At 37.3% G+C, this 24,398-nt stretch overlaps 1 protein-coding gene across 1 annotated transcript in view; it reads right to left on the minus strand.

Annotated features, from left to right (window-relative positions):
* Positions 1–1,005: 1,005 nt before the first annotated feature.
* Lancl3 (LanC like family member 3) overlaps positions 1,006–24,398 on the minus strand; it is a 125,513-nt gene continuing 102,120 nt past the window's right edge. The window contains exons 2-5 of the mRNA XM_021153891.3: positions 23,927–24,050; positions 20,700–20,897; positions 13,983–14,190; positions 1,006–6,613 (exon numbers count right to left, since the gene is read on the minus strand). Coding sequence (XP_021009550.1) covers positions 6,454–6,613; positions 13,983–14,190; positions 20,700–20,897; positions 23,927–24,050 — 690 coding nt within the window. The 3' untranslated portion in view covers positions 1,006–6,453. The remainder of the gene's footprint in view (positions 6,614–13,982; positions 14,191–20,699; positions 20,898–23,926; positions 24,051–24,398) is intronic.

Genomic DNA, 24,398 nt, shown 5'->3' on the forward strand with positions numbered 1-24,398 from the left:
GTTTTCTCTCCCAGATAAAACTGCTTATAGAATGTATTGCTGTGTTATTGTGACTAACTCCAGACAGGTCAAAGACCAGAGCCTAATAAGGAAACAGTTTTCTAGCCCAATGCATACCTCTTTTAGTGTGCCAACCCAACGACTAGCACAATTTTTTTCACTCACTGTTTATTTAAAAGGTATGAATACAATAAATTCTGAACACACTCTTCCCCTATTCTGCTCCTCCCAGATCCTTCTCACCTTCCTAGCCACCGAACTTCAAAAAACACCTAAAAAGGCAAATGTTAAGACCAAAAAAAAAAAAAAAAAAAAGTCAAAGCCAACAAAATGAAACAAAAAATGCAGACAAAAACAGAGTCCATTTTGAGTTGGCCCACTACTCCTGACTGATAAACTCACTGACACTCAATTGTTATAATAATAATAATAACAACAACAAACAGAATTCCCCCTTCCGAGCATGTGTCAATCACAAATGCCTTCTTCATTAGGAGTTAGACTTTGTGACCACTTCCCTATCTCACTGCTGGGATTTTGTGTGATTTTAACCCATGCGTGTCCTGTGTACATTCACTAAACATTTGACAACCCTTTGGACATGAAGATGGACTCATCCCAAGCCCTCCTCCAAGACACACACCCCTCACACTTTCTAAGGTCATTTTCCATGAAGAAATTAGGTGATTTTAGTTTTCAGGCATCTTGGGCATTTTTGTACTTTGGAAAGAGATACAAATCAAATGTGAAGATTGCTAAGATATCAAGACAAGAGGAATCCTAGCGGAGAGGATGAGCTGGGCTGCTTCACTTGGTTGGAGAAGTAGCATCCATCGGGAGATCTATTTATAAGGGCTGAGAAGGGAATTCAGCCAAGGCCTGAGAAGTACCAGGCCTTTGCTCCAAAAGGATTATGAAGGCTTATTTATAGAGCCCAGCAGGCCACCATGTCCTGGATCCAGATACACACAGTCACAAACAGAACAGACAGCAGCACTCTGTGGAGTATTTGTGTAATATTTTATTTGACACCACAGTTAGCTTTAAAGGAAAATTAACAGTGAAGCTAAGAATTATTAATTGGAACACAGAAATATTTAGCATCTGTCTTTAAGGCAAAGGATTATCACAGGTTTTACATTATTAAGTGGACCATGTGGAGCAGGAGGGCAATAAGCCAGAGACATCACTTGCAGCACAATAAAGTCCAGTTTATGGCAGATTATTTTCTACAGTACAAAACTACTACAGAAAACACACTGGGAAGATCACAGGGTTTGGGGATACTGTAAAAGCAGGAGAAAAAGAATAAGGTGCATCACTAAGTTTCTGAGTCTGCTCATTACACCAAGCAGTGGACTGTTCGCAAGCCCCTCTGCAAAGCTGAGGCAGATTCAACTGACAATGGTCCTTCCAGCCCTTGGAACAACAGATAGCAGAAGCAAAACTCTGATGAGCGTTTCTAAGTTGATCCTTCCTGGTCATGGTCTGCACATTAACCTCTCACAAAGACTGTGTCTTTCTGAATTGTCACTTGCCGTTTTATCCTTGAGAACAACATATACAATCATAACCTAGTTTCCCTGCCCAACGCTTACGTGGATTTTCATTTCTTTTAAAAAAAACAAAGTCATATATTGCAATATACTTCCTCATTAGGACCAAAACACCCAGTATTTTTTTCAAAAAATATGTATATATAGTAATAGACTGATAGGAAGTGATGTTTGGGTATAATCATATGTAATATGCCAGAATACTTGAGAATTTGATTTTATTATAAAATACCATAGTAGGACATGTTGGACATTTTACATATAGTAAAATGCTTAGCAAAATATTCTGCACTAAGTTTAGAAGTAACTGCTACTGATATAGCTTTCAAACACTTCAAAGTAGCCCTAAGGAAACAGAATAATTAGTAAGTAGTTAAAAAACTTGATTTTGGCAAAAAAAAGGGGGGGGGGCATTTTTACAATGCCTCTCAACTGGTGTGTGAGTTACAATAGATAGTGTGTTGAATTTCATGTTAGTAAAAAATTAAAAGGATTTTAAAAGTACTAATAACCATTTCCCATTATTTTTTAATATGATTTTGTTTTACTTGTAATTTTGAGGAGAAATACAACAAGAGCCCAACTTTATTAACAATACTCATTCTTGAGCAGTCTTCAAAATTCAATAGTTTATTAAACTATGGTGCTTAGTGACTCTTCGGTCCAATTAGGAGTAAGCTAATAATGTTAATAATAATGTTAATTTACTCTTTGGTACTGCCCCAAAATATTATGGAATTGCACTGGCTTGCTGCTTATGAAACGTACCATTAGGAAGATGAGCTTTTTAGCCCAATAATGATCCACTACTATTTTTATAAGTAGTGTGAAGTGTGCAGAAATGAAAACCCTTTTGGTGAAGTAGGTTCTATTCACTCCAATATATAATGCTTGACCATTCCCCATTATATATGGCTTTTCAACATGTCTCACTGATGTCTACAAACTCCATTTAAAAAAAAATCTGTTTACTTCCACTGCATCCAAAAGATTAAAATTCAGACCTGTCTTCTGAGAGCTCCCCAAGGAGTTTCCAGTTGGAGAAGCTCTTCTGTTTAGAGAATGGATTGTCCTCTACCAGATTCTAAGACCACACTATTGCACTCAGAGTGTTCCACTCTTACTCATGGAACATCTATATAATACAAATTATACTGAATTTTCAAGAGCAAAAGGAGTCTACTGCCGCTACAGTCTTCAGAAGACACCTCTATTAAATACTAAAGTCCTAATAGACGGAGGCAAGACTGATTATTTGAATCAATCTGCTTATTTGAATATATCCACACACAAGTATTATTACATCAACTTGAACCAAATTCAGTGGCATAATTTATTTTACTGATAATTGCCACTTACACACAGATATTAAAACATCAGGGGATGGTATCAGACATCCCATTAAAATGTGTTGTAATAAGGACATTTGTTGAAAACAGTAGACTCGTATAGAATTTATATCTTCTTTTAACTGATTGCTAAGTCACAACTGCTTCACACACAATGCAAGATTATACATCGAAGAACATATAACACACAAAAAAAAGAAGAAAAATTCAGCAGAACTGCATTATTCTATATGTATGAATTCTGTTTACACATAAACACACTCGGATATTTCTCCCCATCTCCATTCCTTTGTAATACTTGTCATTTCTGAAAGCATGAGAAGAGGGAGTGTATTGGGGTTCTTTTGAAAGAGCTATGTCTCTATGTAAGACCCTAAAGCCCCAGTTCATTAATACTTTCAATTTACAAAGTAAGGGAGGAGATTGTACTTCCAGTCAAAGTCCATGTAGGAACTCCTTTAGTTTTTGTCTTTTATGGCACTAAAAACACTATGACCAACCCCTTTTATGGAGTGGAAGATACATGCAGCCACTCCCTTATTCTCACTGCACAGGCATTCTTGTGGCAGCTTGCCCTGAACTTGCAATCTGACTACAGAATAATCCCAAGTCTTGCAGCAACTGACCTTGAGGTCATTTGTCTTAAAAAGTGCTGCTAGGCCACAGAAGCCATCATTCTGGGGTAAATTCAGAAACGTCTGAGGTGCGAACACCATAGTCAGAATTGGTGTAGATTATAAAATGTATATATGCTTGGATTTTACCCATCTAATGAGCTGGACCTTAAGCACTGCATCGACATATGACATGTGGTTGGTTTTTAATATCAACTGATCTTAATTTTCTGTGCACATAGTAGGAGCTAAAATATAGAAGTCTTTTTAAATAATAAAGAGCCTGTATGTTACAAATAATATAACAAATAACCCTGTGGCAATCCTGTGACATATACAAGGCGCCCACTATATACAGTGCCCCCAAGAAAGCTGCAAACAAGGCTTTGGAATTTCTACCATGGTTCTCTGGGCATTTCTGTTTCCTTCTAACTGTGTCTTTTCCTTTCCTTTCCTTTCCTTTCCTTTCCTTTCCTTTCCTTTCCTTTCCTTTCCTTTCCTTTCCTTTCCTTTCCTTTCCTTTCCTTTCTCTTCTTTTGTTTCTGATGGTGGGCCTAGGGCAGCACACATGCTAGGTAAGTCTCCTACTAGTGAGTTACACCTTTTGCCTGTGCATACGTTCTTTGCCTAGTTATAAATCTTCAGGTAGTACTTACAGAAAGACCACACCCAAACATGACCCTTTTTTAGATGTGATATACAAAGAGTGACCTTTTCACAGTGATCAGCACAAAACTATAATCACTCTACCACAACTTCAAAAGGTATTTCCAGTTGTTTCTAAAGCTCCTAGAAATATAACAGATACAACACATCTATGCATCCTATGCCCTAATTTTGGATAGTTAATATCTGTAGCCTGTAGGGCCTATGCAAAATGTATTTAAAATGGGATGGTTAGGGGCATGCCACTGTCCATCCAAAAAGAAGACCATTCTGTGGATAGCATCTTCCTTAAGGCTTTCCAAAAGGTGCTTTTTCTCCTCAAGAAAGAACTTCTGAAGTCGAATTTTAAGCTTTCCCACAAACACTCTTCTCACAGATAAGCAATTAAAGACAATTTTATATGTTGAAATCCGAGGGTATGAAAATGGGACAATAAGCCAACAAGGTACATATTTTACAAAAATTATTTTGTCCCAGCTCGTGTTGACGATTGTAAACATACAAAGAGCCACAAAATATAAAAAAAAAAAACAGTTCTTTTCTTTGGTAAGATTCATTGAGAATCTTATAGATACAAGAGGTCCTCTTTTCCAAAATAGAATCACACATACAACATGCATGGAAACCCACACAAATCCATTGCTTCATATAGCTCCACAAGCCAGCACACACACAAATGTTTCCAGGCAGCAGACTCTTACCTAATTCCTCAAAAAGTCTATCTACAGTTCAAATAGTGCTTCAGTTTATATGGGGATAGATGTAGCATATACACACATGTACTTATGTATAGAAACATATCCAAATATCTAATGACTACAAATAATGACACTGTATAGGGCACAACTGTCTTCTAAATATGATGTCTGAACTTCAGTGGTTAAATATCAGGACTGTGGCAATCTCATGTTCTGCATATTAACAGTTGCTCCTATTGGTGTTCAGCAATCCACTATGGACTTGAAACATTTTTATAACTTGTGTTTGTAGCAGAAGTAAACTAGATATGGTAACTAGAATCAACTGTCGTGATAGACAATCTCTAGTGTGCCCTGTGTTTTTTGCAAGGTGAGGTGAAGAGCCAGGGAGTTCATTCCACTCAATGTAATAGGATGAAATGGAGCAACATTCTTTCGAGAACCATTTCAAGTTTTCTCACCCCATGTCTTTCACAGACTTCTATGATATACAGAAATGACTTACCTTTGTGGTAAGTTACCCTGATGTTTGAGATGATTGATTTTCATGGAGAGCATAGTTTACAATCTAATAGCTTCATAGACATTACAAAGATAAAGACATTTGAAAAATTACTAGCATTCACAACATCCAGGTCACATGTTCAATTGAGAAAAACATGATAGTGACATTTGTTTGCTAGATACAAATTTTTCTGTCTTCTTTTGTTGTTGTTTTGTCTTTTGCCTGCTTGTGGTGCTAGGCATGGACCAGGGGCCTTGTGCATGCTAAACAAGCTACACCCTGAGATAGTAAGCTCCAACCCTGTCTCTAAGCTACACTCCTTCCTGCCCTGAAGCTTACTATTCTGAGCTCTAGCAAAGAAAAAAGCAACTAGGAAAAAGAGACATCCTAAGGCCTAAGGCAGCTTCAAATTTCAGTGTTCAAAATATGTTGTAATATGATGTTTTTTAAAGTGCCCAGAATAGTGGTCAAAAAATAAGATAAAATAAAAATCCTGCCTACATATTCATATATCTCCACTAAGAAAAGAATTATGAATTTCAGTAAGTAAAGTCCTAGGACAGCCAATGGTTTCTTTTCATGTCCTTCATCTTGACACTTGATCCCTGCTAACAGTTTTTAACAGGGAAAAATTCGTTTAGATTCTGGCTGTCTTTACTTCTGAATGTAGGGGTACTGGGCATACATAGATGGTCACATTTGTTGCTCAGTTTTGGAAGTGTTGGCATTTTATCCCTGTCATTTGTAGTTCACTTTTGCCTTTTGTGTCACAAACTGAAAAACATTAAATGTTTTCCCCCTTTTCTCTCTGATCTTGAGTTGGCCATCTCTCCCCTGAAACATTAAATCAGTGCTTTTTAGATGAGTTGTGGCATCTTGGTTTGACAGGCTCTCTCTGCAGTCTGGCATCACGCTATCTTCATCAGACTCATCTCAGCCATCTGGCAGCAATGGGAAGGCTCATGGTCCTGAGACCATTGGATGTGGATTACAAGGAAAACTGCCTAGAGGAGGTTCAGGAAATCTCAGGGGACTTCCGCTGACTGAAAGGGGAGATGGAACCTTTTAAACAAAGACGCTGAAGAGAGGAAATTCTGCCTGATTGGGCTGCAGTAGATCAATGAGAAAGCAAACAGTTCCAGAGAAGCCTTCGTACAAGCTGTAGATGCTTTCAAGGACCCGAGAACCGGCTTTGAATTCTTCAGTGAATAAGAACTGAGCAAACCTGAGAAGAAGAAGAAGAAAATGTGAGCGGTTTCAATACGAATGTGATGGTATGACCAGCCACAGGAGGCTGTTCTTCGTTTGTGAAATTAAAGGTTTCAGTGTCATTTTCTTATCAGAATTATATAATTAATTTAAGAAAACACCATTCTCTGGAGGAAAAAAAAGGTTAGTTATATAAGTGTTTATATTTTGCAACAAGTTTTGTTGGCAAACAAATCCAACTATTTTTAGAAGTTGCAAATCAAAGCACATTGGTATTTTCCGAAATTCTATTCCTTCCACAGTCCAATAATTAAAAGTAAAAAAAGTCAGCATAAATCATCCTACTGTTATTTATCTTGAACTGAAGCAAACTGAAGCACTGTTCCTTTAAAAAAAATCTGAATATACTGTTTCTGGAGACATATTGTTTCCGAACTAGGTTTCATCTATATGTGACAGACAGCAGAGGCTGAAAATAAATATGAAAGATTTTACACAATCTGCTTTGGGTAATAAAGGACTAGGATGAATGGGAGAATACACGCAATTTTTCATATGATGATGACAAACAGCAAAGTCAACTATTTGCGTTATTGTTAAAACTACTACCTTTAAAACACTGACCTCTGACCTCTACAAGCTCTATGAAAAAACATTGTATAGCCTTTCAAGTGCTCTCGCCTAGGCCATTGGTTTTTTTAAAACTGATTTTATTCCTTTATTCATCAGCAACAAACATAATCACCTGTTCTGACACTGGTGTCTACCCGAGAGTTGGTACTGTCATAAATTTTGATTACTGCAGCCACATAGGGGTCCTATAAAGAGTAATTACTTATTTCATCTTTTGTGGGGCGCTTGGAATTATTGCAATCGCATTTGTCACTGATGTTCTATCAGCTGCTTCCTTGAATGTTTAAGCATTTAAGTAAGATTTTACACTTTTAAACAGGCCCCAAAATAAGGTGTTTTAAGAATCAATTCAGTATGTATAATTACGTGATAAATAGGAATTGTGAAATGACTTTGGGGACCCTGCATCTTTTGAATGTGATGACTTACTTGGCAGTCTGAATATATCAGAATTGTTCTCAAATGCATATAAAATGTAATGTGTAAAACTCTAAAAGAACTCAACTATAATAAAGCACAGTTATTGAATTTGTTGTTGTTGTTGCTTGTTTGTTTTGTTTTACTTTTGTTTTGTTTTTGTCTTTTTTTAGATGCTGGGATATAAAGCCAGGACCTTGATCATGCTCTATTATTGAGCTACAAGCCCAGTACTAGTCAAAAAATTAAAACCAGCCCAAATGTGTGGTATAGTTACATGCATCCTTTGTTAGCACAATAAATAGCACTATCTACTAGTGGTTTACCAAGTACTGACATTTTTAAGTACTGAAATATATAAACTATATTTTGTACAATCTGCACCAAAAGTAGTTGAATATGAGAATAATACTTCTACAAACTGCAGATGTGTAACTGTTGATAAACGTCTGAATTATTATGTACACTCAGCATTTAAAGATAATAAGAGTAAATGATTATAATCCAGTTCGAACACACTCACAAACCCCAGACATAAAGATAAAGAGCCTGGAGTAGAGGTATTTGATTTTATGTTATATGATATATAATGGGATTTTGTTAACTAGTCAGCACTGGACAAATGAGAACTATATTTTTATTTAATGTGTAAACATATTTTGACAGAATATCTGTAAAACAGAAACCAGTCCATCACACGTAAAAGAAAATATATCACTAAAACCATGGTTTCCTGCACTTTTTACCTACAAATGATACAACGAACAGTTTCTGTGCTTTCACAAATAATTTCTAAGCACTGCATAGCATTGTTCGTTTTTGAAAAATGTTGTCAATAGTAAAAGTGAAAACTATTGTTTCAAAACTGTACCCAATCCAAATTAAATTAACCAACTAATTTTCTAAACAATTCTCAGTAAAAATAGAAGTCTGAATGGTAATTATAGGGCCAAACAGAATGGACAATATTGGCTATAGTACATTAAAAAAAATCTAATAGTTCTATTTTTTAAAAAACCTGATCTAGAAAAAGTCATCATTTATAAATTATTACTAATTGATAACGAGAGGCTACATACTTACACATTTTAAGCTCTAGATAATAACACAAAACAAGGAAGGAACGCACTAGCCATGGAGACTGGGCACATTGGAGGACAGTACAGGAGTAGTGAATTAGAAAAATGTATAATGATATATGTGCATATGTCATGAAACCCATTACTTCATATGCTATCTTTAAAGTCATCTAAAAGTTACACTAGAAAAAGAATATTGGGAAATCAGAGCTGAAATTAATGAAGTAAGAATCAAAAGAGAAAACTAAATAAAACTAATGAACAAAACCAAGAATCTTTTCCTTGAAAGGACAAACAAGAAAAGGGAAAGATGTTAATGTCTCTTGACAATTACAAGGAGCACTGGGAAGACCATCACGTATATGGGAAATCACAGACATCACAGCAACTTGGTACTGGAGCACTATGTCATATATACCAGCAACTGAAAAATCCTTCTCAGCATGGATGACCACCAGAAAGCCATCTAAAGTGACCTACATGTTAGGTTGTGCACTGGGTGAGTTTGTGGGCCATGAACAGATAAAACACTCTATGGAAAAGAAATCAAAACACAATGGACTAGTTGGTTTTATAGAAATAGAATTGCTAGAAAAAACTAGAAATAAAAGATTCCCAGATTTTTTTTTCTATAGCCATAATTTCCAAAATGCATGCTAAAGGAGCAATCTGTGATTACAAAATAATATTTCTTCTGGAGAGGTACATATTTTTTTATTAAACATTGCTCTTCCTAGAACTGAAAGCCTCTCCAATCTGTATCATATTTAACTTTGAGAAATAATGAGATGTAAAGTTTGCTACTCAGAGCAATAAAATTCAATGCCAAAACAATAGTGACCTGCATTTTATAATATTCTACCTGTGAATGAGAAGTTTACATTTTATAGAGAGCTCTGGAATTCAAAATGTTATAATTACAGCTCTGAACACTCAGATTGGCATGCCAGGCAACATAGGTTCACCCAATATTTCCAAATATATGTTTTAGGACATGAGGACCTCTGATAAAACGTGTCCAAGGGATGAAACCCATGACCCTAGATTATGCCCTAATGACTTTCTTTTGATTCCTTTGAAAAGCAGCAGGTTAGATTTTGGTGGAACATGTTAATGAGCTGTATCATTTGTGTGCTAAGCAAGCACTGTACCACTGAGCCATAGCACCATCTGTCGATTTTACTGTTTGGAGACAAGGGTCTCACTAGTTGCTCAAGTTGGCCTTGTCTCCCCTTTTGTAGCACAGGAAGGTTTCAAGTTTATGATCTTCCCACATAAGCCTCTTAAGTAGCTACAATTAAGTAGCTGCATCATTACACAAAGCAAATAGAAAATTTGCAAGTGCTAGCCAGTATAGTCCCTTTGGAGCCTATAGGCAAATATCAAAGATACTTTATATTTTATTTTTTTAAACACTGAATACTGGATATGTTATGACTGGAAGACCTTTAAACATCTGGGTTGTTTAAACATTTAAAGAGCTAGGAAATATGTGGACAAAGTGAACATTATAGGTAGAGGGGGCCTAGAAGCTAAATGTAGCTGTGCTAGGGAGTAAGGAGACATAGGTAGAAATTGAAAATTATAAATGAAGAGAACCAAAATTTAAAAGGCTTGTGTCTACCATATATGGCATACTAAAGGAATCACAAGAAATTTAACATGGTGGTGAGAACAATGAGAAAGAGAATAAGAGATGAAACCAAAGGTAAAGGGAACCTAGGTGCTGTAGGACATGTGAATCAAGGGACAGACTTTGGCCTTTACCTTCAATCGTGGCAGAAAGCTAATGGATGACTTTAAGCATGGGAGGACTGCTCTAACATGATAGACATTTAAAAAAGTAAATATAAAGATAGGGTGAAACGGAAGGTTCCTAGTGTAATCAGTATAAAAGCAATGACATTTTCTGTCCCTCCTATTGTTAAAGGTTGTTATGGGAAATGCACTGTTATAGGGAACTCGTGCAACAGAAAACCAGAAAGAGTATGACTTCCTGTGAGCAAGAACGTTGCAGTCATAATTAGCTGCACATAATGTGCATGTATATCTAGAAAATCCAATGGAATTAAAATGAGAACAGGTAGGACAAGAATGGAATCAGTCATTTCTATTAAGTCTATGATGACAGTGTTTATGAAAACGTAGATACTTACAAGGTACAATGCACAGTTACATGGAAAATAGAAACTGAAGATAAACTGTATTAATATATATGATTTTCCAGTATTAATAAGCACCAGTAATTAATAGCCTGAAATATGAAGCCTTGAGAAAAAAGTTCATTTATAATAAAATTGGAAATAAAAGAAAAAATTAATGCTAACTTTTATAAAATCAAGAATTGGCCAAGTGACATTTTACAAGTGTAAATCAATGAAAAGGTATACCATGATCTTGAATAGGAAACCTTGGTATTTTAATAATTCTCATGGAAATAAGCTACAATGCAGTAAAATTCCAGCCAAACCTCATAGGACTGTTTTGAAATCTGACAAGTGGGTCCTAAAGTTTAAGTTTAAAATATACAATGAGGTAGAGTAGTTGAGAAAAATTGGGAGTAAGCAATGAAGTGTGGAAGTAGCAAAATGGCACATAAACAATAGCTAATGCCTTCGTATGACAACAAAAAAAAAGGTTAACAAGAGTGGGGAGAAATGGCGAAGAGAGAGGCTGGGGAGATGGCTCTGCAGTTAAGAGCACTGGCTGCTCTTCCAGAGAACTAAGCTTTGATTCCCAGCAACCACACTGCAGTTCACAACTGTCTGTAATTCCAGTCCTAGGAAATCTGGTTTGCTTTTCTGGCCTCTACAGGCATCAGGATTACATGTGATGCACAGACATACATACAGGCAAAACAGCAACACAAGTAAAGTAGAATACAACATTGTAAGTTAAAAAAAAAAGAAATAGCAGTAAAGGAAAATATTTCCAGCACATTTTGAGGAGGGAGTTATAATCACTAATAGAACCACTGCAGGGGAGGGCGAGAAGGGAAAAGATAAAGGTAGGTTCATTTTAGACTAAGAAACACTGATAGATGTGAAGATTTCAATTCTATAATTTTAGGTCAGGGATCACATACTCAATGCTAGACTGACTGCCCAGCTAGTATGCATCAATGAGACTCTGGTTCTACTCCCATTACTGGGAATAAAAGGGGCAGATGGTAATTTTAAAATGTTTCTCACATAAATGCTCCTATCACTATAATGTACATATATTGTATATTTTGATTATATTGTATATATGATGTGATATTTGAGGCAATTTTGCCTATATTAGTAAATACTGAACACATATCAAGTTTTTATTATTTAGAAGTTTCATTAATTATGGTACAACTTCATTGTATAATTATTTAGCTGTTTAAAACAATGATGGAAATCCATGCAAATTAAAATTACTAATTTAAAATTGGAGGTTAAAATAGTACATATATTACTTTTATGTATGTATAATAGTCATAAGGGCTTATTAAAATAGACAAAGAACTGAGGTATGATTTAATGATAAAGTATGTCTTTAGCATGTGTGAAGCCTTGGGTTTGATTCCTAGCACCAAAATTTAGACAAACACACACACACAGACACATAGATTGAGTGTCTATGCAGATATATGTAAATACACATGTATGAATATGTATTATATATGCATAGACAAAACTTAGGGATGATAAGGCTCAAATTTATAGTTATAAAAACAGTTAACCCTTACATTAAAGTTACTATATTCCAGGCATTATTTAAAATGATTTTCTTGTATTTATTTGCAAGTTTATAATAAAGTTTATAAAATTAAAAAACTATTTTCATGTGTTAACTTATTTTAAAAAGCCAATAGCCCTGAGAAAGGAACATTATTTCCCATATGTTACAAATGAGGAAGTTACGTGACTAGTTATGGTCACATAGCCGATATGATTCTGAGCATATCTAAAGGGAATCCTCCCAACCATGGAGGAGGACTATTCTTTGGGCTCTACCAAGTGACAACTCAGGTTCAAGGGAATCAAATCAAATGGGTGGAAGGAAGATGGTGAGAAGCCTCCTAGCTTAAAAGATATAAGTGCCACACAGAAAACTCCAGACCTCTTGTGACAACTTACATAGACATCTTCCAAGTGCCCTCAAAGGGAATACTGACTTATTGCTGCTCAGTTGTCTACCAGTTTATTTATAGTCCATTCATAGTCCTTCTGGCACAGTGTATACAGTGAATCAGTATGGAGTGATTTCTATTCAAAACAATGCTGTCTGTTCTACATCTGATTTCCCATCTTCATTAGGGCTTCAGGGATTAAACTACGGTGATTCATTTAGCATTATTAATCCAAATTAGAAATTATACACACACACACATCCTTTAGCTCAAAAACTCCACTTCTAGGAATTTACTTGTTAGCAAAGATAGTATCCATTACAGAAACAAGAGCAGAAGCAAGAGAAGCAGCAAGCAACTCTTACTAGAAATGATTTCCTCCAAGTTGCATGGTCTAGACGCTCATAGTGAAAGAGATTGGTAATCCAGGACAAAGCTGCCCCCTCCGTAGCCTACCTCCCTCCTAGACAGAAAGCCAGAAAGGATAATCCAACCATAAGGGATTTGATTCTTTATAATTAAAATATTAGAAACAAATGGAGCAAAATATTCTTATTGAATAAGAATGTTTAGCAAGAATGATAGAAGAGGCCCTTTATGCATTAATATAGCATGATCTTCAAGATAACAAGGCACTAGCACTTGTATAAGAATGATAAAATTATGTGTGTGTGTATGTATATATATATATATATATATATATATATATATACCCATATGCTTGATATTTTTCCAGAGAATATTCTTGGGAAGATAAACCTAGACAATGCTTCCAGGAAAGTCAATTAAATGGCTGCAGAGCCTGGTCCCTCTGCTTCTCTTTTTACACATTTGAAATCAGGTGACCCTATTACCCACTTAGAAAATTAATTAGAGTAAGACTTCGAAACTAGGACTCAGAATGTAGCTCAGTGGGTAGAGTTCTTGCCTGGCACATGAGAAGCTCAGGTTTTAATCCCTAGCACTGCATAAAATGCTGTGGCAGTGTACCCCTGTAATCCTAGAATTTAGAAGCTGCAAGTGGGAAGGATCAGAAATTCAAGGTCATTGTTCACTAGGTAGTGAATTTGACGCCAGCCTAGGATATGTGAGATTTTGTCTCAAATCAGGAAAAGAAAAAGATTTCTAAGAACATGCACATGAAAATAGCTGACCTTTGGGCACGGTAGATATATTTCGAGTTTCCTGTAAGACGGTACAGAAGAAGGAAGACATAGGCACTGCCAGCTACACCATGGCAAATTCCTGGCCCCTTCTTCAACAGGCCTTTCTGCCATGTCAGCTCCCCACACCGGATACATGTGTCCAGGTACTGCGGTTTCTTGGAAATGAGATAAGCTTTGGCAAACAGATAAGCAATTCCTGTAAAAAAAAAAAAAAAAAAAAAAAAAAACATCAAAGACATAAGAGGTGACTTTCAGGACTTAATAAGATACAGTTTCTCAAGGGTGTATACCAAATGGATCTCCACAGTGTCGAAACTGTGGCCTGAAACACTGCATTTCCTTTTGTTTTCTTTTCTTTTTATATTCCTAGTTACATTTCCAATAAATGGGCACTATGCTTTTGGTAGCAAGACTATACAATGTTCTCCATGAAAGTATGCTTTTTCCTGTGGGATTAGTTTAATTCTATCATGGAGCTGGCTTCTGGAGAAAGATAAACATTTTAACTGAAGTACATCAACTAATAAGATCCACTGTTTTTTTGTTTTTTGTTTTTTTACAAATGATTTAATATTCAATAATGAGGGCTGGTGAGATGGCTCAGTGGTTAAGAGCACTGACTGCTCTTCCAGAGGTCATGAGTTCAAATTCAGCAGCCACATGATGGCTCACAACCATCCATAATGAAAGACAAATAAAGAACCTATGGGCTAGAGCAAATTGGCTGAAGTGAGCAGGAGAAAAGAAAGAGGGAAAATATATTCAATAATACATACATACATACTAATAAACATTATGCACACAGGGCCATTTACACAGCTTACTAATTAGCCCATGGAAGTTCAGAATTTGCAGTGTTTACATATTTATAACAATACCCTTTTCCTTCAGAGCAAAACTAGGAGTCTTTCCAAGATTAATAGTGCAAAAAACATCAAACAACCTTAATAAGAGGTCTACTCCAGCTTTGAAGTGAGCCCTGACCATGGTCGGTGTTCCGTGGAAAGAAACATTCCTTCATAACTTGCCAACAAAGGTGATACCCCACTACAGAAGCCAGAGCAGAGAGAAGTGACAACTATTCATTGAAATTATCTTCTCCAAGTTGCCACGTCTGGATGCTCATGGTAAAAGAGATTAGTAATCCAGGATGACTCTGCCTCCTCCTGCACAGCCTACTTCCCTCCTACGTAGAAAGCAGAAAAGGGCTAAGAATCTCACTGAGTGGTGAAAGCTTGCCTGGCCAGCATGAATGAGGTACTGGGATTCATGTTCAGGTCCCTCAAAAATTCTACTAAAAAGTGGGAGCAAGGGCTTTGAATGGAGGAGTTATCTTGATGAGCTCACCCGCTAAGATTCTCTCTGCCTTTTGTTGCTTTGAACAAGGCATTTATATACAGCTTGCTAGAGAAGAATTTTTGTATGGCCATAATACAAGGTAAGCATCATGGACAAAGGGTTCCATGCTGGCTTTCTCCTGTACTATCTTGAGATTCTTAATAGTTTTCTTAAATTAGCTCTCTCTCTCTCTCTCTCTCTCTCTCTCTCTCTCTCTCTCTCTCTCTCTCTCTCTCTCTCTCTCTCTCTCTCTCTCTTGTACTAGGCCTCCCAAATTGCATAGCTAGTCCTGGGCACTGAGGAGTCTAAAATAAATGCTAATGATGGCATATGCCCTTCAGATAGACACTGTGACTAATATAAAATAAGGCATGTGTCTGTGTTGCTGCTGAGACATGCGGTGAATGGTACTGTCAGTGAACCGAGAGAGATCAGACAAAGTGGAATCGTCCTGAGGGATTTGCTGGGGTTTGTAAGCTGCAGAGGGAACTCCACTCCGGGCCCAAGATAAGGCAAGGAAAGCATTTTAGGTACCAATATCACAGAGGCTCAGAGACCTGAAGACTAAACCGCAGGATCAGTGTGGAAGCATTCTACTCATGGGGCCAGAAGGGTAGAAGGATGAGTTCAGATTATAGCTGGCATGCCAGCTCCTGTTAAGTACTTTAGACTGTATAGTATGGATAATAAGGAACTACAAAAGTCTATTATGAATCGTTTGGCTTTGATTTTTGCATAACAATGTGATCCTCCTTGAAGAGTATTGTTAGGAAAGACCTAAAGAAAGGCAGGATATCTCTGAGCTGCTCTTGTTGGCAAATGTGTGGAAATCAAACTGGTCAAAGAGTTAATTTCATAGGACCTGCTAGCTGTTTAGATAGCAACTGAGCATGAACTATAAGGCAGATGACGATTTCAAAAGGCCACCATCTTCAGTGGCTTTTAGAGTTTAATCTGGCTATGAGTATACAAACATAGCTATGGAAGCACACAGGAGGGCCCATGCCTCACGCCTACAGGAAGGAAAGACCTATGGCACTGTCATCATTTAACTGAGTGCTGGAGTATGAGCAGGAACCAGTGGGGTACCTGGCTCAGCTCCCCTCTATCTTACCAGCAAGTAGGAAACATCTGCGTTCTTGTAAGTGCTGGCTGCTAACAAACCTCCTGGATTCCCATCTTTGGAGAATTCCTCGCAGGCAAAGCCATAGCATGTACTCAGCCCTCCAAAGTTTACTCTCATAAATGGACACAAACAGCCTGCTCCCTTGCCTAAAGACAAAATCGGATATTTGGTATATCTTATGTCTATCAGCTTTCCTCGGCATCACAGTAAATTGAAAGCCACATTTTTCTGTTTTTTCTTAGTTTCTCTGTCCTACAAGCCTTGTAGCCTACTAGGTTCCCATGAGAATATGCTCTGCTTCCAGACAGTCAGAAAATAGTGTGTTAAATGAGAAGTGTTTCAGCCAAGGACAAGCTAAGGGGCTCGCTATTGGACAGGTGCCTTATACATGATACAGAAAGTCCTTCATGATCAGCATCTTGCTGTGTTGGCTAGTCTCTTCTTTTTCTGACTGAAGCTTTTCACTTTGGTAAAACCAAACTACCTGCAGTGCTTTCATACTTCTCAGTGCCCATGTTATTCTTGGAAGAAGCCTCCTGTTTTTCTTGGCACAACTTAACCCAGGAATCGCTTTCTTAGGAAGCCGTCACTGAATCTGGAGGCAGCATGAGAAATCTCTCCTCTTGGATTCTATCTCACAGTATATATAATGTAACACTTATACATAACCAAATCAAAATGATCTGGTTCTGCATCTGCCTCCACTACTATAAGGCACACCACCAAAGGGCAGGTATTTTATCATATTTGTTTCTTTTCTCCTCATCTGTGATGTGGTGTTTTGCCACCAAATAGTCCCACAAATATCCATTGGCCCAGTGATACCTCATTTGTTACCTAGCAGAAGCTGGCACTGGAAGCAGAGAAGGGATATAGAAAAGAAGATAGACCGAGAAGGTTGAATTGCTATACCAAGCCAGTAGTCCCAGACAAGATATAGATCCTAAAGTTCTGGCCTGAGTAAAAAGTCCTCTTCTTGAAGCCTGGGATCACAGAATAGTCTATGTGTAGGGACCTTGAAAATGTTCTAAATTTGTTAGCTCCTACTCTGTCCTAAAAGAAACAATCCTAAGGCTTCTGACTCCTTAGGGAAGGATGTCAGGTTTCTTTGACAGTGATGGGAACTATCACAAATTTTCCTGGGATTGCTAATTAGCATTCAATGATATGAACACATCAGTGACAGCATATGACTTTGCCAAATACAGCCAAGAAATTCAATGTTAATTTAATAAAGATTTAAATTTTATTATAATTATATTTTCATTTATATTATGTTTTAAATATATTTTTAAATTTTAGTTTAGCTACAGTTTAATAAAGATAGCTTGGGAGACTAAATCGTTGCAATGTGGGATCTCCGGAGTCTTGTGACAGGCATAATACACTCTTCTAATACATTGGTGCGTCAGCACCCAAGCTCCTGCTAGGATGTGTAATTTTGCTGAGTCATTACAAAACTTAGTTACCAACCTGCACTTCAAAAGCTCTGCTTCTTTGCTCAAAGTCACCTAGCCCAGCCCCTTTGTGGGATGAATTGTTAAAACTGCGCACACCTGTGCTTCACACTGAGTTAAGGAAGTGTGCGGTCAGTGTTACCAGAGTAACGCTGTAACCGGATGCACTGGGGAAGGTTATTTTAGCCACCGCATTTGTTTTAATGATTTTGCAAATGACTTCTCTCCTGTATTTCAGAGTGCTCAAGGTTATGAAGGGATCACGTGCGTCTTCCGGCAATACTTGTGTTTAGTGAGAAAAGCTCCATGTCACTAAAGGTATTTATAAATGTGGGTGTTTCTAAAAACATCTGAGATACATCCCTTGGGAATGGCAAAAGGTCCAGGTGTAAAAATGTGTCAACGGTGACAAAAATACTGAGCTCATTTCAGTTTTTTTTTTTTTAAGTGACTTTTCTCAAGGTCACTTAGCTGGTCAGTGATAGAGCTACAATTAGACCCCGGAACTGTTCAAAATCTAGTAATACATTTCACATATAATATATTGGATATGTTTAGGATGGGCTGAAAGAAAGTCACTGGAAACAGGCATTGATAAGGTAGCATTAGTTAAGTCTGGCAGGGTTTAATCACAGGACTAACCTGTCATCCCAAACCCTCTGTGCTGGTCATAAGTCTATTCCTCAAGATAGTTTTTCCCCAAACAAGCACAACTATTATTCTAGCCCATTTCCTAATGGATCTAGGGGAAATTTTACTGTAGTCAACTTCAGCAAGAACTTGACTGTCTTTGACCTGCAATTACCAGTTTTAATAATCATGCTTAGGTGAGGGCTAGAGTGAGCAGAAATAATGGGCCACGTTTCATTAGGGAATCGTTTTGCTTTATTTTGTTTTGATACTTCAGTGATTGCATGGACTTAATGGTTTTTGTTTTGAAGCAATTTATTTATGCTACTCTTCTCAAAACACTTAGCATGACTGCTAAAGGATAAGCCAAGTCGCCAGTGTCATGAATCCTAAGCTGCACTGTGTCAAAGACCATGGCCTGCTGAAACAGCTGCTACGCAGAAAGGACAGAATAACCACCATTTAACCACCTACATCAAAAGCAGGCTTGCCTACTCATTTTAGTAGATTATCCTCATACTCTGTTAAGGGCTTTTACTGGCACACTGAGTCCTTTTAAAATATTGTACATTTAATTTAGGACATCTCCAAAATTCAAGGATGCTGGGATGCTTGGAGAATATCCAGAGACCATCACCAAGAATTATTAAGAGAAACAGGAAATAGAATTATTGAGCATAACAAGAAACATCATTTCCAGCACAGTAAATAAGTGCTGTTTTTCCCCATAAAGGTCAAAGCAAGAAGTAATGGGCACAAATTATACCTGGCAGCCGTTAGCCTGAACATAATGTACTGTGTCCTGTTACTTTCATAAATACAATTTGCCATTGCTTCTTTAGTTAATTGTGGCAGGCAGAGAAAATATTGCAATAGAGAGTGGCTTGTATTATTCATCACTTCAAACTGTATCAAGGAGAAAACAGAACCCTAGTCCGATTAAATAACATTAATTAAAGGTGGAAGGGTGGTAATAAACATCAGGAAACAAGGCAAAGATAAATCAAATGTAATCTGAAAATTATGCCCTTTGGTTTGAAGCAGCTTTGCAAAACTGAACTAATTCATAAGCAAAAATTCTGGAAGGTGAAAGTAATTATAAAGCATTATATACACATAGAATTGTCAGAGAACAAATTAAATAGCTGTGTTAGTTGATATTTCAATCTCTTTCTCAATTAACTGAATTTGTTTTAACTGCTTTTAAATTGTTTCTTCTCCAAAGGACTAGTTGGCAGTGTAATGGTATTTGCAAAAGGCAGGCTAAGGAGAGATAGTTAATAGAGCCTAAGTTCCAAGGTTCAATTTCATAATTCTCTGGGGGTGGATTTCCATTTCTTTAGAAAATTGATTACTTATTACTGGAAAGACTCAACTGAACACAAATTTCAAAACGCTGCATCTCATACTTAAAGGTTCACACAAATTTCATAAGGTTACTGATTAAATACACATTGTGATTCACGGTCTATGATGGGGCCTAGATTAGAAATTTACAAGATGTCATGCTACTAGACCAGGGCCCACCACATAAAATTATCAGGCTGCAGATGAACGCCTTTATTTTAGCAAAAAAGACTTTGAAATGTAGCGTTTTATATAAGTGTAAAATCGACACTGAATCTTAACCATTTCAATATTTTAAAGACTGTGTACTACCATTTTGTCAATGCTCTAGATTGAACCCAGGTACTCCTTTGTCCCAGGCAAGTGCTCTACCACCAACACTGCCTCTAGCCCAGCCATCTCTATTTTTCAATTAGTATCCTATTGACATAATAATATATTATATACTATTAAAATAATTTCTACCCATCTCTTTTTTGAGTATGGGGCTACTCATTCCCTTTGCCCAGTATTTTGAGGATACTAATCTCTCAGTCTTACCACTCAGATACCCTAAAAGGGTGCACTACAAATGCAACTCACATTACATTTTAAGGGAATGCTTGTTTAACATTACGGATAAAGAGATGTGCTTTTTCAACCTATGGAATACTTTTCAGAAGTACCTTAAAGATCAAGGCATTTTACGTTTTCCCAAATTTCAACTTGACAGCTATGACCTCAAATATTAGAACGATGACCACCCCCACCCCCCTTTGCACAAGCTGGAAGAAGGGCTCTGTTTTCAAACAACAGTGTATGGGAGACCTGGAGCGCCGTGGCACCAGTGGACAAGTTCATTCTCTCTCTCGATGGTCTCGCCAAGCTCTGGTGGCCAGTTGCAATTCTGCTCCTGTTCCATGAGGAAGTCCACGCTCTGCCACACCAGCTCCCGATCTGAAGGTTTGAGATGCTCCTGGTAGGAAAGGAGCATCTGGAGAATGGACGACAGGCCGTGAGCTGCCCCTGTGTGGACGAACAGAACAAAGCATCACTTAGCCAACAAGGAAAGTCATGCTGTGATTTAGTGAAAAGAAAACCATGAGATTTTTTTTTTAATTAAAACATTACTTGAAAGCACATTAGTATTATAACAATTGAGTTACAAAAAAACAAACAAACAAACAAACAACAAAAAACAACAACAACAAAAAAACCAAACAAACAAAAAAACCCTGAATCACCAGCCAAATATAGCTTACAACCCAAACCCCCAAATCTGGCTCAGTGACTACTTTGTGACTACTTTTGTAAATAAAGTTTTATTGGAACATAGTTACAGTCATTCATTTGCACATTGTTCTCTGCTTCCTTCATGTCATACAGCAGACTTATATTTAGGACTGAAATCACATGGGCCACAAACAACTAAATAAAGCTGTAAGCTTTAAATAGATTATCACTTGTGTTTTGGACATTATCTCACCATGGAAATACAAAGGTGAATATGAGTTTGCACATACTCTTCAAGACCTCTCCATTCAGTTCAGAAAGTGAGCCATATTTGAAAAAAAAAAAAAAACAACTATGAAAACATAAACAATGGAGTGCTCTGGTATCCAGAGCATGATGGATGAGTGTATGAGGCAACTTAAATGGCAAGATGTTGCTAAGAGACTTTGTTAAACATTGTTTCTAGGTTTGTCCTTTTGAGTGCTTGTGGACACAATGAAGGTTGAACCTGTACACTGTTTAAAGAAGATTCCCTGGAGCAGCTGTAGGCAGCCCTCATCAGCAAAGTCCTGATTGGAACAAAACCACTAAGCAATAGTTCTCTCTGTGAAACTCAGCCTGGAACTTACAGCACTGACTTTTGTAAATCTGGATTTTTGAGCCTTATAATCCTTTAGGCCAATTCCTTTATTAGCTCTTTATTATTTATACAAACAAACAACATTCATGTAAATATATATTACATGACATAAACAACTTAGACTATATATGATGCACACTATTTAGTCTTAGAAGGAAGCTTGAGTTTTCAGGAAAGTATTTCCACATTTACTGGAAATTTGATTTCTAATATGTAATCAATGGCCAGGATGTTAATTTCTCTTAAAAAAAGAGAAACAACTATTAATAAAATAACTTTAAAGACACTGCTAGCATCCTGCACACCTTGTACCTATGTTCATACTTCATACCTTATATATGTATTCTTTTGCCTGAGTTTTTCTTTGGCCACAACAACATGCTTAATACACAGAGACAAGGCAGAATTAATACCCCATGGAGTATCCAGCCATTAGAGTAGAGCGTGCATAGATAAATACTCGAACTTCCTCAGCCTTTGGGTAAGAGAATTCTGAGGCATGTCCCATATGGCCTCTATGAATCCCCAATGGGACTGAGCCTGTTCCAGTCTGAATATGAAATATTTCTTATCAGATTACACAGTGGATGATTGTTCTCAAGTAAGTGGTGTTATCTGGAGAGATTGAGGGAACTTTAGAATGTGGGGCCTATCTGGAGTAAAGAAGTCAAAGGCAAGTATGTTTGAAGGCCTTCAGGCCCTTCTCCCCCTCTGACTCTTATCTACCATGAGAGGAGTAACCTCTGACATATGCTTGCATGCTTCTGCTGCCAGAATGTTCTTTCCTATTATGGACCCAGAGTAAATGCAACTAAGTGACAACAGAATTGACGAGCTGGAAAAACAAACAAAAAAAAATCTTAAAGTCTTTCTGCCCTTACGTTGTTACAGTAGGCATTCTGTAAAAGCAATTCAAAAGTCTAATGTTCATCTGTTATCCAGAACTGCTCGTGATTTCACAGTAACTTAAATTCTTCCTCTTCCTCTTCCTCTTCCTCATCTTGTTTCTCCACCCCTTTCTCAATCAATGCTTTCTAGGCTTACATTTCAAATGAATTTTTGTATTCAAATCCCGTTTCAGCGTCTGCTCCTTCAAAGACTTAGGAAAGAATGCAAACCTTTGAGAAAACTCTCATTACTGTTGCTCATTAGCCATTCCCCACCTCTGTGGGGTCCCTCATTAAATGCAGGCTTTGTGGCAAAGGTCCAAGGATCACAAAGCTAAATGAATGAATCGTCATCCTGAATGTACACAAAACCTGACAGGGCGGTTGTACAAGTGAGTCACAGATCATAACACGATACAGTGAGGACTTCATTAACAGTGTGGGCCTGATGCCATGATGTCACCCTATTTGCTTCAGGGAAACATACCTGAAACATGTCAATGATTCTCAAGATAGGCTCTGACAACCTTTTTCCCCAAGTCACAGAAAGTATATCCCTTTGCGCAGAGTTTTAAAGACTACATATTTAAAAGCAGATAAAGGGCTTGCAGGAAGGAAAACATTCTAGGCAAAAAGGACCATAAATAATGGCTTAAAGGGAAGAGGTTGCTTTGTGTGTAACAAACTACACTAGGCAGAACCCAGGGGAAAGAGACACGGTTTAAGTGCGGCTTGCAGAAGGCCTGACCAATCTCGCTTGGGAGTGTGAGGATGCAAACTGGGAGGAAGTCCCTTTTCTTTTTGTCTTTTTCCTTACATGAATCAGAGCTCACAGTTATTCAGTGTAGTTCAGTTGCCTGTTATGAATGTGCTGTCACTAAAGCCTTAGTGGATTTATCTTATTCCCCTATACAAAGGCTTTACTTAAAATCGGTGTGACAACTGTTCACTGTATATTAACAGAGCTAAGTAAGCTTTGTCTGGTGCTATATGCCCATAGTCGCAGTTCCACAGGAGGCTGAGGCAGGATATCCGATATCTTAGGCAATGTATTGAGACTTCTATCTCAACTAACTAAATAAAAGTCTTTAGTGAACATAATTGTTAAACTAGTTACATGTCTGTCCTTCTGGTTATGAAACAATATTCAATTATATCTCAATTTTTCTTTTCAAATGTGTTAAAGTCATTCTTGTTCCTGACGAATGATGGCCTATGGCCAAACTAAAAGCACTTGTTCTGTATTCAGTGTTACCATTACAGACTCTCTCCAGCCTAGATTGAGTGCCACTCACCCAGGTATTCCGTTCCATAGTAAGAATACATCAGGGGGAATGGTTTTCTCTTCTTCAGAGAATACTGCTTTCCAGAGTCCAGAATCGCCTGGCATATTGCTTTAATTTGTGTTGGGGTCAATACCTGAAAGAAACAAAGAAGCCAAAGTCAAAGCAGGACCTTTATCTCTGTCCCCTCAAACATCAAAAAGGCCAACAGTATATTGCCACAATCCTCTCCAATGTGTAGAAAACTTTATTTTTCCATTGCTTTCCTTCTTTTAATTTGAGTTTATCTGCCCTCTTCAGAACACTTGAAACAGGCACCTTTGCTGTGATAGGTTGTTATAAAATGTCAAGCCTTCCATACTGATGTTCTATCATTAATCTTTGTCACTGGGATAAGAATTTGCTCAGGAAAGAACAAATGGAGACGCTGATGGATTGTGTTAACAAAGCCACTGCTCCTGATACAATAAATGCTGCAGGTCTG

This window comes from Mus caroli, unplaced genomic scaffold, assembly GCF_978045245.1.
Source record: "Mus caroli unplaced genomic scaffold, Mus_caroli_1 scaffold_5, whole genome shotgun sequence".
In the NCBI taxonomy this organism is placed as follows: Eukaryota; Metazoa; Chordata; class Mammalia; order Rodentia; family Muridae; genus Mus; species Mus caroli.